Genomic DNA, 15,373 nt, shown 5'->3' on the forward strand with positions numbered 1-15,373 from the left:
ACAGTTTTACACTTTTCTTGCTTAGATTTAGCCACCATGTGTCCCTCTTGCCTGGATCTTCTACACATTTTCAGTTGTCTGCTATAGAATTCTGTGCCTCTAATGTCACCACTTTGTATTGTGGGGGGCAAGTGTTTTAAATCTCCCACCTCTCTTATTCTTAGTTTAACCCAAAAATTGTAGAAGCCTTTTTTATGCCATGTTCATCTCTTCCTGCAGTGTGATGCTGCCATCACCTAGCTTCACGGTGGGCATGGTGTGTTTTTGATACTGTGAAGTGTTTGGCTTATGCCACATATAACATACAGTCTGATATCCAAAAAGCCCATTTTCACCTCATCAGATCACAGCCCCTTCTTCAAGGTGACTTCAGAGTCTCCCATGCACCTTCTGGCAAACTCTAGCCAAGATGCCATGTGTATTATTTTTTTTAACATTGGCTTTCTTTTTGCCACTCTCCCATAAACCTGCGACCCGAGCAACAGTAGCTGTATGTACAGTCTGCCCAATTTCAGCAACTGTAGCATGTAGCAGTTCTTATAGGTGTCTTGGTGGTTCCCTCACTAGTCTTATTCTTGCGCAATCATTCAGATTTTGTGGATGGCCTGCTGCAGACAGATTTAAAGCTGTGCCATATTCTTTCAATTTCTCAATAATTGGATTAACTGGACTCCAAGGAATATTCAATGACTTTGAAATGTCTAAGTCAGAGGATAGAGACAAGAAAATATCAAACACCTTTTCACCGAGTTTCCTGGAGTGTTCTTTTTGTCTTTACTTCGTGAATTAAGTCACAATACTGACTCACCACAAGTTAAACCTTCTGATAAATTGAGTTTACAGTATACTAAAAGCAATTTAAATCCATTGTCTACGGAAAGGTGATTTTCATTTGCCAGTTATGTGACTTCTAAAACCAATTGCCTGCACCATTGATGATTTAGGTGTGTCATATTACATGGAGTGCAATAAATAATTTTGTGTTGTACATTTATAGTTAATTTAGACCACTTTCCACAGTTTTTGTTTCGACACTAAAGAGTCATTATCTATTGATCAACATCAATAAAATTAAATCAACTGGACTCCTTTGGTACTGTGCTGTCCCTTCAGAGAATCCCTGGGTAGCGCTGGATTGACTTTGTGCCAAATGAGCGGTGGCCCATGGAGCCCTGAATGATGCACATTACTTGCATTGTGAGGAAGCGTTGGTTACGGCACTATGGTCATGTGGAGCAATTCCCTGAGGGTGAAATGGCTTGCAGAATCCTCATTGTTGAGGACCAGAGTGGCTGGACAGGACAAGGGGTCACCCACGTAACACCAGGTTGCGGCAGAAAGAGGGTCATTCCCAAAGGGAGGGGAGTGGACCGCATGTCGGCCTTGGGGGGGGTTGACAACCAGGATCTCGAGCTGTTTCGTTGTGTGGTGCATGCTCCCCAACCTGACCTGAACTGAATGTCAAAAAAGCAAATGAAATCCATTAGAATTCAATGTTGTATAATAATACAATTTGAAAGCTTCCAAAGTGGAAGAGTACTTTGGCACTGTATTCAAACAACAGCACTCATGCAGAAGGACATCTCAGAAGGCGCATACACCAACCTTGAAATGGACAGAATACATCAACATTAGCGAAGGCTGGGTTTTACTAAATGTTTGGAATGATGGCACCTGCTAGGACAAATTTTGATTTTTGTAACATCATATGGATGGTAGGGTCAGCATCTGGCATAAAAAGCAGGAATTCACATTTACTTCCTGTCTTGTGTCAACGGTACAGGATGGTGATGCTGTAAAATTTGTGGGTAATGTTTTCTTGACACATTAGACGTCTTAATACCAACTGAGCATTGTCTGAATATGACAACACTACTAAACATTGTTGATGAAGTATGTGTCTCTTTTTGTTCACAGATATTTTTAGTAAGATGATGAACCATCTCAATATGTACCTGTACACAACATAGACTGGTTCTACAAATGTGACTTCAATTTGCTTCCAATAGCCTGCATGGCTCTCAGATCTTATCCCAACACAGCATCTCTGGGATGAGGTGGTACAGAAAGATCACATCATGAATTGGTGATGCTATCAGGACAGTATGGACTAAAGTCCCTAAGGAATGTTTCCAGCATCTTGGTAAATCCATATCTCAAAGAATTTAGTCTGACCCCCGTAGTAGGTAAGTGTATCTAAAGGGGCCACAGGTACAATACTCAGAAGTTCAATAAATGAATAAAAAGGTGAAATCCTTGCATTCAAACAAATCCATACTTAAAATGAGAAACAAAAAACAGGAAAAACACAGCCACGGAGTCCTTAGTGTACAGTTAGATGAGCCTGGCACTACTTCATCCCTGGCTCACCCACTGCTCGCTCACCAAGCGGAGACATTAACAGCCGTGTTCTTCATCGCCAGGTCCACCAGACTGTCTGGGGTCGGTCATCCTCCCATCATCTTGCACACTCCAGCAATCGCACCCCAGATTCCTTGGGGAGGACTCCACCATACTCGTACCCACCCTACACAGTGGGTCAATCCATTAATGAGGCACGTGATTGACGCACGCACTCGCATGTACATTCTAAATTTGCCAAATCAATCAGTTCCTGGAGCCAAGTGCGTTTGCGCACTCACCCACGCCCAATTATAGACAGCACTTTGCGGGACATGCTTATTTAAAATCAGATGCCTACCTGTTAGTACTGAAAGATAGATAAGAGTCTGCCCAAACTTTTCAGCAGTGAGGAGACTATCAGTTTTTGATCAATTTACCAAGTCCTTTTATGAAAATGTTGCCTCAAACCCTCAATGATGCCTGGTTCATTTACCATTCTCCAGCCCTTCATGGAACAAACTGCCTTCTGTCAGAGCAAAAAAATAATAATTTTGGCTCTACAATCCATAACACCTACTGCCATCCTACTGCACCAGTCCTTGCGCACTTGTGGGTGAATTATGTTGCTTTATTTCCACCTTGGTGGGTTGACTTTTTGGTTACAATGCTTCAATGAAGACCACTTCTAATAAGACTTGTTCATACTATAGGTGGGTATATATTAGTGTCCTGTACAGACAGTGGTGCTGGATGTCTTCCGATATCAAAATCAAGTAAGCTTGATACATTTCTCATTTGCCGCAGTTTTCTGCAGCCAAACATTGCATTTTCAGTCCTCAGCTTTTCCAATATGTTCATTCTTCTGTAGAAGAGCTTAGACAACACATCTTTAAACATATGTATGCCTGACCTGACCTTGATGATGAAGGATGACCACCTTGTGTCTTGTCCATATGCTCACAGTTTCCACGGTTAAGATTTGTAGCTTAAACTATCACTTCTACTGCAGCCTCACCTTTTTAGTATGGTTCTCCCTTGCCCAGTATTATTTAGTCTCCTTAACGGTTTTTGTTTTTTTAATTAATCACTTTGGTTTGACCTCAATATGCTCTTTCCTATAGATACGTTAATCTAGAAAACATAAAATAACAAAATTACAAAAACAAATATTTTTATGAATTATTGAAAATGGCTAGGAATTTTGCACAGTACTGTATCTGTTTTACAGAGCTTGAGTTCTGCCTCCTTGCACTGCTAGCTACCTTAATAAACGGATAAGTGCTTGTGTGTCTCTGTTATTCCATAAGATGGCACACCACAAACATTTTTAGCAATAAAATGCATTACATTTTCCATTCCAATAGATCGCACATCACAAACATTAACACTGCTTTAACAAATCCTATACCAAATGGTATGTAACAGAGACTTATGCATTGCATGGTGCACTGCAAACGTTAACAAAGTACTACTCTGTTTAGATTTCAACCCGTCTTAAATAGTTAACATTGCTAGTCTCATTACAATGTAGCAGGCGGTCATATCCTTAGATAATGTGAGGGATAATGCTGGATTCTTAGGGCAATGCCCAAGTTCAAAAGTGAAAAGGCCAGAATGTTTTGCCAAAATAGTCATCCATTCCTTTGTTAGTAACTTCATAACAGATACAAATGCAGGTGACTTTAGTGCAGTGTGTTAAACGACAGCTGTGGAGTCTGTTCTTGGAGATGTCACATCCATTGGGCAATCCTATTTAAACATCAGGAGGGGTATTTTGATAAAGCTGACAGTGATGTCAAGTGCCATTGTGGGACACGGAGGAGAAGGAGAATAAGGAAACATTTAGTCATAATAAATTCTAATAATTGACTACTACTGAAAAGGAAATATAAACTGCCTCACTGGCAACTCTACCAACAGGTAATTTTGCTAAAGTAAGAGAGCTCAGCCTTGATTTAAATTCTGTGACTGATGGTTTAGGCTTAGGTAGACTTTTATCCCAGAGGGAAATCTGTTTGCAGCAGGAAAGATCCACAGTCTGATTTACACACATACAAGTTCCACCGGACACAAGGAAAGCAAAATTCAGGGCCAATACTAAGCGTGCCAGAGAGTTGGCCAAATCGTGGCACTCTAATGAAAACACCATGAACAGACACTTGGAATTCAACGCAGCTTATGCAGGCTTAAAAAGAAAATGACAAAATTTATAGTTTGGTTTTATCCCTAAAGTAAATGGAATTACAGGTTGACATAAAACTTAATTTACTTGAAGTTCTTTTCTTTAAAAAAAAAAAAAAAAAATTTACTGTAAATAACTAATGACCAAAATGTATACTATTATGGCTTCCTTTTAGAGTATCCTAAGATTTAATATATTCAAAGATCACAAAAATAATACATGAAACCCGCAAATACTTTTAAATGCAAATATAAATTTAATAGCATTCATATTTAATTTGTTTACTACAAAGATGTTAAAGACATGATTTGAATCATTATCAATATGATGGCTTTTATATTAATATTATAAACCTAAGAGAGAGTAAACAAATGATGGTTATAACAGATATTTGTGAATAAAAGAAATGATTGTTTAGCAGTATCACGTGACTAACATGAAATCCTAATTCAGTACATAAAAAGTGATCATAAAATACACTTGAATACAGTAAAGCCTTGGTCATCCAGACTTCTGATTTTGTTCAAACAACTCAAAGATGATCACAAGAGAAATGGCAGAGGCCTACATCAAATACCGAGTGACAAAAAGAGGAGTGTAACTAGTGTTTGCACTTACAAAAAGATTTTTTAGAATTTAGAATTACATTTGGCTCAAAATAGCAGTCTTTTAATGCAGCTTTTCTAGCCTACTTATGTGTTCAAGAAAATGTATTTGAGCTAATAAAAGCCTATTGTCCCGATTAGTATTTTACAACTCTGAATATTTCACAAATATACATTTTTCAACTGGCATGTTATTCCAGTACAGATGCTGGAAAATGACTAGGAATTTTTAGAAAATGCAATCACTAAAATTATAAATATTTCTCTGAAATGTTAAGAATATAGTTTATATTATATCGAATATTTCTGCCATGTCAGTTTACTAAATTTCAAAAACCAATTTGAAAACAAGAACAGTTGTACATCATGTTTGACTTTCATAATAATGAAATCTACAGCATAACAACTAATGTGATGCTATGCTTATTTAGCCATTATACAATATTGTGGAAGAAATGCAGTATATGTAGAGAATATAATATTTTTTGTAAAGGTTTAAAGTAAAATATTACATAAATAATAAAACAGAATATATAAAACATTGAAGGGAAAGGATAACATTCACTATAATTTCATAGTGATTAAGGCATATGAGAGAACTTGGTAAAGAACAAAAGAGAGGTTACAGAAGGCAAAATACAGTTGCATAAACAGGCATTTCATAGTCCTTTTAGGAATTAATCTATAAGAAAGCAAATAGTAAATAATGTATCTTTAGCCTACATTTAATAGGCAGAATCTCCAAAAAAGGTATAAATAAGAATTTACAGAAAGTGGCAGCTAAAAAGCTGAATGACATTGGTAAATTAGTCCTAAACTCCCAAGTCACTTGCATCACATAACCCCCATGAAGTCTGGAAACAGGTATTAAACTTGAAAGATCAGTCTTCAAATAAGAAAGCATTCTTTCTGTAGATGAAATAAATAGAGTGGACCACTTCTCTATTGCAATATCTCATTTACTTACTAAATGATTACTAATCTTTGTTAAATGGTTTGCATTTGGATTCAAACTTAAAATTCAAGGTGACACTCAAATCATATCAACAATTCTGAAAGGAAAAATAACCCAGTATTCTGTTTGACAAGGCAAACACTAAGACTGGATAAAATTCTTAGCAGAATCAGCTATGAAAAGTTTCTTGAAATAAAAATAAGTTAAAAATAAAGGAAACTAAAACAAATAAATCCAGATGACTTCAAAATAATTTATAATTGTACAAGCTTGTTATGTTAGACTGCTGTAAAAAGAAAATTAAGTCAATCCATTAAAAAAAAACTAATTTGAGTAATTTGTTCATTACAAGTATATAATAGAATCCATAAGACTATAAGCTGTGATGGCAGCTTTATGGTAAGAATCTCCATTTAGGAAATGACTTCCTGACAAACACCACAACAAAGCAGTAAGTACAGTAACTGTGGGGTCCCCGGTTAATTCATTAACTGTTAAAAGATTTCTATGCCCTCCGTAAATCTTAACATTTCTCCAAAGATTTGTAGTAATCACTTAGAACATCCCATGCTTTGGGAGCCATGAAGCCTTCAGGTGGTTTCTGTCCTTCACGTGCCATTTTACGCATGCGCGTTCCTGAGATGAAATCAAAATCTTCATGGCTGAAAAATAAAATAGTAGAATTCTGAAATGTCAGATTTCTTCAAGGAACTTGAATAGAAGCTTGAATAAAATGTTTTACACAGGTGCATACATGGATTCTCTTTCTTTGGTTCTCACTGCTGACATTTGTTAAGACATTTCACTTCACCTTTCTCTGACTTCTGCACAGTAATTCATCAGTGCCAATTTCTAACCTGCTTAGCTTCATGTGCTTCCCATAGCTTTCTGTTAGTTCAATCCACACAACGATATATACAATACACTGCATACAATATACACTATATTTCCCAAAATACTCTCAGTTTGGCTTGAATCTCCAAGCTTCTACAATTTCTGATAACTGCCCATGGTGTCCTGCCACTTGCATTTCTGGCTGAATATACCTATGAATGGCCAAAGTTGTATCTAAAACTACATATTAATACTCCTTTTTTGCCCATAAAAACCAAGTTCATTGTATTATTAAAACTTAAATATATCATTTCATTGTAAGGAAAACCCCTTAATTCAATACTTAGCAACTGACAAAAAAAAAAAAAAACAACTTTATAGTTATTTTCAATGTGCAAATTAATAATAATTCTGTTCAGTTAACAGTTATTTAAAATATAAAAGAGACTCACATTTTAAACTTTTAAGGCTGCTATATATAGAAACCAAATTGCAATTTTCAAGTATAATAAAGTCTTTTTAATCTGGATGGTGTTTTCTTTGCAAAAATTGTGGATAGTTTAAAGAGAACTGATATACAGTATACACAGACACACACAAGGAAAAGAAAAAAAAACAAAAAAAACACTTTCAGTTACACACAAGAGAAACAGTTAAAATTCTCCACATTTTGAAATGGAGAGGATCAATGGCACAAGTACAAGATTATTTTTTAACAAGCGATTTACTGAAAAGTTAGGGAAAAGAGAACAGATGGAAACTATGTCTTAATATTTAAAAAAAAATCATCTATGCACCCCAATAGTTTGTGAACATTGTCCTACATAAGGCACAGAAAAGCAACGAAAACCATAGCACTCCGACCACCCTGCTTGACAAAGGAAATAATGATATTGTGGTGGCAATATTTGAATTTTGCCAAATGATTTTTGAGAGCAAACTGCAGTTTTTTTTACTCCTGGTTATCCTCATGTTAATACTTCCTATTTAAGCTTGCATGATGATATACATATATCTGTAAGAACATGGACATTATTAAGCTACAGCAAGGAGTTCTGCAGGTCCTTGGATATGGCCTAGTGGGTTGTTTAGTGGGTTCTTTTTTTAAATATCCTGTATTTTTCTGTCTTTATATACAGTAGTACTCTGTCCTGCAGTCTGGTTTCATTGGTTAAATCAAATATCCAGTTATTGTACAGCTTTTTAAAAACCTGACACTTTCATTGAGCTAAAGAACCTTATGGACACAGTAACCAAATAACATACTGAGAAACTGGTCAAAAACTGTATTTTGTTTGAGACACTCAAACTGAAGATATCCACAGTGTAGATATATTTATAGATGAAATACAAAATAATTAAAAAAAAATGTTAAAAGGAAACTTTTTGTTTTAACCTCCTTAATATTATTTTACCAAGCCAAAAAGAAAAAAAAAACGTTATTACAGTAATCCCTCGCTATAACGCGCTTCGACTTTCGCGGATTCACTCTATCGCGGATCTTAAATGTAAGCATATCTAAATATATATCACGGATTTTTCGCTGGTTCGCGGATTTCTGCGGACAGTGGGTCTTTTAATTTATGCTACATGCTTCCTCAAGTTTGTTTGCCCAGTTGATTTCATACAAGGGACGCTATTGGCAGATGGCTTAGAAGCTACCCAATCAGAGCATGTATTACATATTAACTAAAACTCCTCAATGCTATAAGATATGCTTCCCGCGCTATTATGCTATTGCTCAATTGTTTGCTTGTCTCTGCCTCTCTCTCACCCTCTGACATTCTCTGCGCCTTACGGAGGGGGTGTGAGCAGAGGGGCTGTTTGAACAGATGCTGCCTAGTGCATACTGACGCTCCTCTAAAAAATGCCGCTTTATTGCGGTGCTTTGGCATACTTAAAAGCACACGTATTGATTTTTTGATTGTTTGCTTTTCTTTGCGAGCGCTCTCTCTCTCTCTCTGCAATTCTCTGCTCCTGATGCGGACCCTCCTTTGAAGAGAAGACATATTTGCATTCTTTTAATTGTGAGAAAGAACTGTCATCTCTGTCTTATCATGGAGCACAGTTTAAACTTTTGATTAAAGGGTGTTATTTCACGTCTAGAGGGCTCTAATAATACAGTGTGGGAGAGTTTATAAGGGCTTAAAATATATAAAAATAACTATACAAACATATGGTTTCTACTTCGCGGATTTTCATCTATTGTGAGGGGTTCTGGAACGAAAGCCCCGCGATTGAGGAGGGATTGCTGTACATGTAATAGAAACTTGCAAATATCAAAACATAAAGATGTAAACACAGTAGGAAAAGGAAAAATCTTCGTGTGCTACATTTTGGAACAGTCATAAACACAGCCTGAAGTTGCAATCAGGACAGTAGAAGTATGCTTCTTTGCACACTTTTCTTATATTTTTTTGTTGCTTGCACATGAGATGGTAGAATGTCAGTTCCTAGTCTGCACTATTGACACTCCTACTGTGTTTTCATAGGCTACCGCAATGCAAGGCTTAATGACTTCCACATTTCCCCTAATATGAACATTGTGAACAAAGCTTAGAAGGATAATGTCTTTCCCATCCTTGCACTTGTTCGCAATCATTTTACCTTTTTTCCCCACACAACTACTGCTTAACAAGGCCACAGTCACCAGGCATACGAAGGTGGTTCTGTCATACAGTGTCATATGCATCAGTTTCACTCTCCCTGTAAATGCATGGTGATAAATTCACATTGTTATCTCTATTAATAGATTTGAGCAATGGTTTAATTTGGTCTAAAACTGGCTTTAAAGCTTTTTGTTTGTGATTGTTTGGTTGAAGGATCTACCACACTTACCATTCATGATTCTGTGCAGTATGGCGTTATTTGAATCACTAGATGGCAGCAGAATACTATCCCAAGAGTTATTTGATCTTAACACTGAAGTGGATTATTACACTTACCCCATATCTGACTTGGGCTTAGCCATAAATACATAGGATTCCAAGCCAAACTCGCACTCACGATAATCACCAAGAAGATTAATAGATATTTTTACCTACTACGTTATGCCTAACCGTTTACTTTGATTTAAAAGGTCTGACCTCAATAGGATTACATATTTATTTAGAAGACTCAAGTAAAACACAAACACAAGGCACACTGAAAAAAACTGCCATTAGTGAAGATTGCAGAGAATTATTAGCTAGCTTTATTGTAGTTAAAAATTTCATATTGACAGCATCTTTGTGTGGCTTTGTTGAAAACATTACTGAGTGTTACTAAGCCATCACGGTCTTACACCAAATTCTACTAAAAGATGCCAGCATTTTAAAATGTACACAACAAAAAAAAGTGAACTTACATTAAAGTACAGTATATAAAAAAGATAAATAAAAATAAAAGTTTGTTAGTGAAGACAAAATACTGTATGCTAAACAGTATAATGCTGACAAGAAATATATACATTATGGAATAAAACTAACATGATACAGGCATTTAATATTATACATTTAATTTTCATTTATGAAAACAGAATCTTTCAACTTACATTAAAAGCACAGGTTAAAAAATAAAGTGATATGATTAGGATTGAGCTACATATAATCAAATTCACAGATTGTCTGTAAACTTTCTTCTCTTCTCTATGTCAGCATTCTAATGAAGCACACAAAAGGAATGTGTGAGAAAAAACAAAGATCTTCTTAAGATATACCATAAAAAACAACTCCTCCCTTAAATGTTTTCATTAATGTGGCGCCAAAGATCCCAACAAGACATCTGTGTGAAGTGTTTTTCCCCAAAAAATTTTTTGCAAAAGGGGGTAAAAAATTTTTTAAATGCCCCATCAGGGTTTTTTCTTTTCCCCTGGGTAAATTTTTTTTTTTTTTTTTTTTTTTTTTTTTTTTTTTTTTTTTTTTTTTTTTTTTTTTTTTTTTTTTTTTTTTTTTTTTTTTTTTTTTTTTTTTTTTTTTTTTTTTTTTTTTTTTTTTTTTTTTTTTTTTTTTTTTTTCCCCCCCCCCCCCCCCCCCCCCCCCCCCCCCCCCCCCCCCCCCCCCCCCCCCCCCCCCCCCCCCCCCCCCCCCCCCCCCCCCCCCCCCCCCCCCCCCCCCCCCCCCCCCCCCCCCCCCCCCCCCTTTTTGGGTTTTTTAAACAAAACAGAAATTTTTTTTTTTAAATAGTTTTCCCCAATTTTTTTCCCAAAAGGGGTTTAAAACCCCTTTTTTGGGGTTTTTTCACCCCAAAAGGGCGGGTTTTGAAAACCTTTTTGGGGAAGGCGGAAAAATTTTTTAATCCCGGGGCCCGGGAAGGGGCACTTCCCCACTGGGGCTTTCCCTTTTTCCAAACCGGGTTTCATCCCCTTCCCATAATCCTAATTCCAAATAAAATTTGGGTAAGGGAACCCAAAAGAAGCTTTTTCCCAAAAGCGTGCATTGTGGCAGGTTTTACCTCGTTTTTTTTTGAACTTTTTGGGCGGGGTTGAAAACTGGGGTTTTACCAAAGTTTAAATTTTTTCCCCCCAAAAACAAATTTAAATGTCCACGGGAAAATTTTTTGGGTTTTTTTTTGGGGAAAAAAAAATACGGGGAAAAAGAAGGGAAAAAAACATTTTTCAAAATTTTGCCAAAAAAAATTTTTTAACAAAGAAAGTTTTCCCAAAAAAGCCGGTTTTGGGGAAGTTAAATTTTGTTTTTATAAAACCCGGGGGAATTTTAAATTTAAAAAAAAATTTTAAAAAAAACTTTTTCCTAAAAACAATTTTTAAATTTTAATTAAAACACAAGAATTGGTTTTTAAAAAAAAATTTATTTAAATTTTTTTTTCACATTAATTTTAAATACTTTTTTTTAAAATTTTTAAATTTTCTAAAAAAAATTTAAAAAAAAAACTTTAAATTTTTTAAAAAAAAATTTTAACAAACATTAAACCAAAAATTTCCCCAAAAACCCCCAAACCATAAAAAATTTTTATAAAAAATTTTAAAAAAAAAAAATTTTTTCAAAAACAAACATATAATTTATTATTACACATACTTTTACAAATAATTTTTTAAAATTTAATCCCCAATACATTTATTTAAATTATTAAAATTTTTTTTTAAATATATTATTTAATATACCCTACATACATTATAATATTAAAAATATTTACACATAAAAATCAATTAATATATATAATTCAAAAAATAAAAAAATATTTTTTATATAAATGTTAATTACATAATTTAATAAAAATAAAATAAAATTTTTTTAAAATTTTATAATTTTATATTTTTAATTTAACATAATCTTAAATTAATTTTATATATCCAATTAAAATATATTTAATAAAACCTCTTTTTAAATTATTTATTTTTAATTTTTATCATATTTTAATTTATATATTTTTTACTCATCTTAAATTAATATTTTAAACCCAAAACAAATAAAATTTTTAAAATTTTTTTTTATATATTAATAATACACAAAACATACATATATTTTTTATTTTTTTAACATACTAATTAATTAAATTTTTTTTTAATTAAATTTATATAAAACCAACAATTTAAAAAAATAATAATATTTAATTAAATTATTATTAACTAATTAAAAAAAAATAATAAATTAAAACATTTTTTTTCAATTTATTTTTTTTTATTAATTTTAATAATATTTTTTAAATTATTATATTTAATACCAAACAACATTTAATTTTTAAATTTTAAAAACCTTTTTTTTAATAAAATCCAACATACATCTTAAAAAAAAAAAAAACCCCAAAAACTAATAAAATAAAATAAATTTTTAAAAAAATTTTTATAAATATTTTTAAAACCTTTTTAAAATATATATATATATATATATATAACACATACTACATAAATAAAATATATAAAAACACATACATACATACATATATATATATATATATATAAATTTACATAATACATATATATATATATATATATATAAAATACAAAAATTTTAAAATTTTTTTATATATATATATAAAAAATAAAAAATATATATATATATATATAAAAACACATAAACATACATATATATATATATATAATAAAACACAACACATTATTTTTATTATTAATATATATAATATATAAATAATAAAACAACAAAAAAAAAAAAAACACACAACAACACAATAAAAAAAAAAAAACAAAAACAACAAATAAAAATTTTATTAAACACATAATATTATATCATTAATAATATAAAATTAATATTAAAAATTAAAAATTATTAATATATATATAAATAAACATTAAATATTAATATTATTATTACAAAATAAAAATTATATATATATAATAAAATAATATATTTTATAAAAAATAAAAATTAATTTTTAAAATTATTATTATTAAAAAAATTTTTATTAATATTTATATAAATAATAATAATATATATATATATATACACATTACATTTATTTTATTATATATATATATATATATAAATATACAAAATTTAATAATATATATATATATATATATATATATATAAAATACAAAATATATATATATATATATATATACACATTACATAATATATATATATAAATATTATTTAAAATATATTATATATATAAAAAAATAAAAATTATATATATATATAAAAACACATACATACATATATATATATATATATATAAAATTTTTAATAATAATATATATATATATATATTATTTTTAAACATACATAATAATATATATATAATAATAATTTTATTAATATATTATATTTAAAACATACATAATAAAAAATTTAAAATTTTATTAAATATATATATATATATATATATATATATATATACACATACATACATCAATATATATATAATAATATAATTTTTTTAAAACATCAAAAAAATTTTTCCACCCATTAATTTATAATTTTTTTTCCAATACCAACTAATTTTAAAAAACCCAAAAACTCCCAAAAAAAAAAAACCCAAAAAAAAAATTAAATTCCACTTCATTTTTTTTTTTATTAATAAAAATTTTTTTATTCTCCCCCCAAATTTAAAAATTTAACCCTCCCTTATAAATAAAAAACCCCCCAAACCCCCCCCTTTTAAACTCCTTTCATTTTCCCCTTTACCCCCATCCTCTCATTAAAAAATTTCACCCAATCCTTTATTTAAACCCAATCAAACCCCAAAAAACCCTCATAAATTAATAAAAAACAAAACTTTAAATAAAAACCCCCTACCCAAATTAAATTTTTCACATCCATCAATCATTTTAAATAAATAACCCAAACCCAACATATTTATAATATTTAACCCAACTCCCCTCCAATATTTCCCTCCAAAAAACCCAAAATAAACTTTCACAACTACTCTACATTTCCCACCTTTCCAACCCCCTTTTAATAAACAAAAAAATTATCCATCAAAAAAAGTACCCCTTTTAAAAAAAATACCCTTTTTTCATCCATCCCAAAAATTTCCCCCTTTTAAATCAGTCAAGGGGCCCGGCCCAAAACGGGAAAAGGGGGGACCCCCCAACCCAAATTTGACCTGCCGCTTGTTCCCGGACGGGATTTCAAAGGCACAATTTGAGAGGGAGGTAAACCCCCCGGGGGTAGTTTTTATTTGGGCCTGTTAAAAGCATTTTTGGGATTAACCGGAGCCCGGCCTCACTAGGTCCGAATCCCGTTAAGGAGGCCTTTCCTTTTGGAAAGATGAAGATTGGGTGGCGCCTGATGGATGGGTCAAATTTTGCCACCACCCCTGAAAGGGTGGACCCCCCCAAAAACCCAAATGGGGCCAAACTGCTTTCCGAGGTAAAACCCGGGGGCCTTCAAGGACCCCCGGAAAACCGCAAAAATTTTTTCGGCTGGGTCAGGAACCCGTCCAACCCTTCTCAGGGGGGCCCCCACGCGGGATGTGGACAAAGGGAAATTTTGGGTTCCCCCACGGAAGTCATTGCAAATCCAACCCCCCCTTTCCACGGCAAAGGGGCTGGCCGGGGCATTTCCTAAACACCAGTTCCACATGCCTTCTCCGGGGTTCCACCCCGTTTTTCCTGGGGAAAACTTTAAGGCCTCAAAAACCCCGGGGCTCTTCACAATGTTGTGCCAACAAGGGGGGCCCCTTCCGTTCATGACCCTCAAGGGGCCCCGGATAACGTTTCCAGCCCTGCCGCTGTTGGGCCGGGCCCCAAAATTAAGGTCTTTGGGGGAGAAAAGGTGGGGGCTGGCCGGAGGGAGGGATTTGGCCCGCCCCCAGGTTTCCCAAGGTTACCGAACCCCCTCCCGGCCGGAAAAGGTTGACTCCCCAAATGCCCCACAGTCCCCTCCCCCAAATTTTGGGGGGCCCGCCAGGCGTTTGGTGGGAGGTGGCATAGGACCCGACCCATTCCCTGGGGAACCCCCGGGAGACGGCCGTTGTAGAAAACCTGTGCTGGAGCCTCCCGGTTTTTTTAAGGACAGGGAACTTTTAAACCCGAACGGCGAATACTCCGGG

At 33.4% G+C, this 15,373-nt stretch overlaps 1 protein-coding gene across 2 annotated transcripts in view; it reads right to left on the reverse strand.

The window, feature by feature from the left end:
• Positions 1-5,839: 5,839 nt before the first annotated feature.
• papss1 (3'-phosphoadenosine 5'-phosphosulfate synthase 1) overlaps positions 5,840-15,373 on the reverse strand; it is a 109,345-nt gene continuing 99,811 nt past the window's right edge. For both annotated transcript variants that reach the window (XM_039759216.1, XM_039759217.1), the window contains exon 12: positions 5,840-6,747. In XM_039759216.1, coding sequence (XP_039615150.1) covers positions 6,609-6,747 — 139 coding nt within the window. In that variant the 3' untranslated portion in view covers positions 5,840-6,608. The remainder of the gene's footprint in view (positions 6,748-15,373) is intronic.

The sequence above is a fragment of the Polypterus senegalus genome, chromosome 7 (genome assembly GCF_016835505.1).
Source record: "Polypterus senegalus isolate Bchr_013 chromosome 7, ASM1683550v1, whole genome shotgun sequence".
Lineage (NCBI taxonomy): Eukaryota > Metazoa > Chordata > Cladistia > Polypteriformes > Polypteridae > Polypterus > Polypterus senegalus.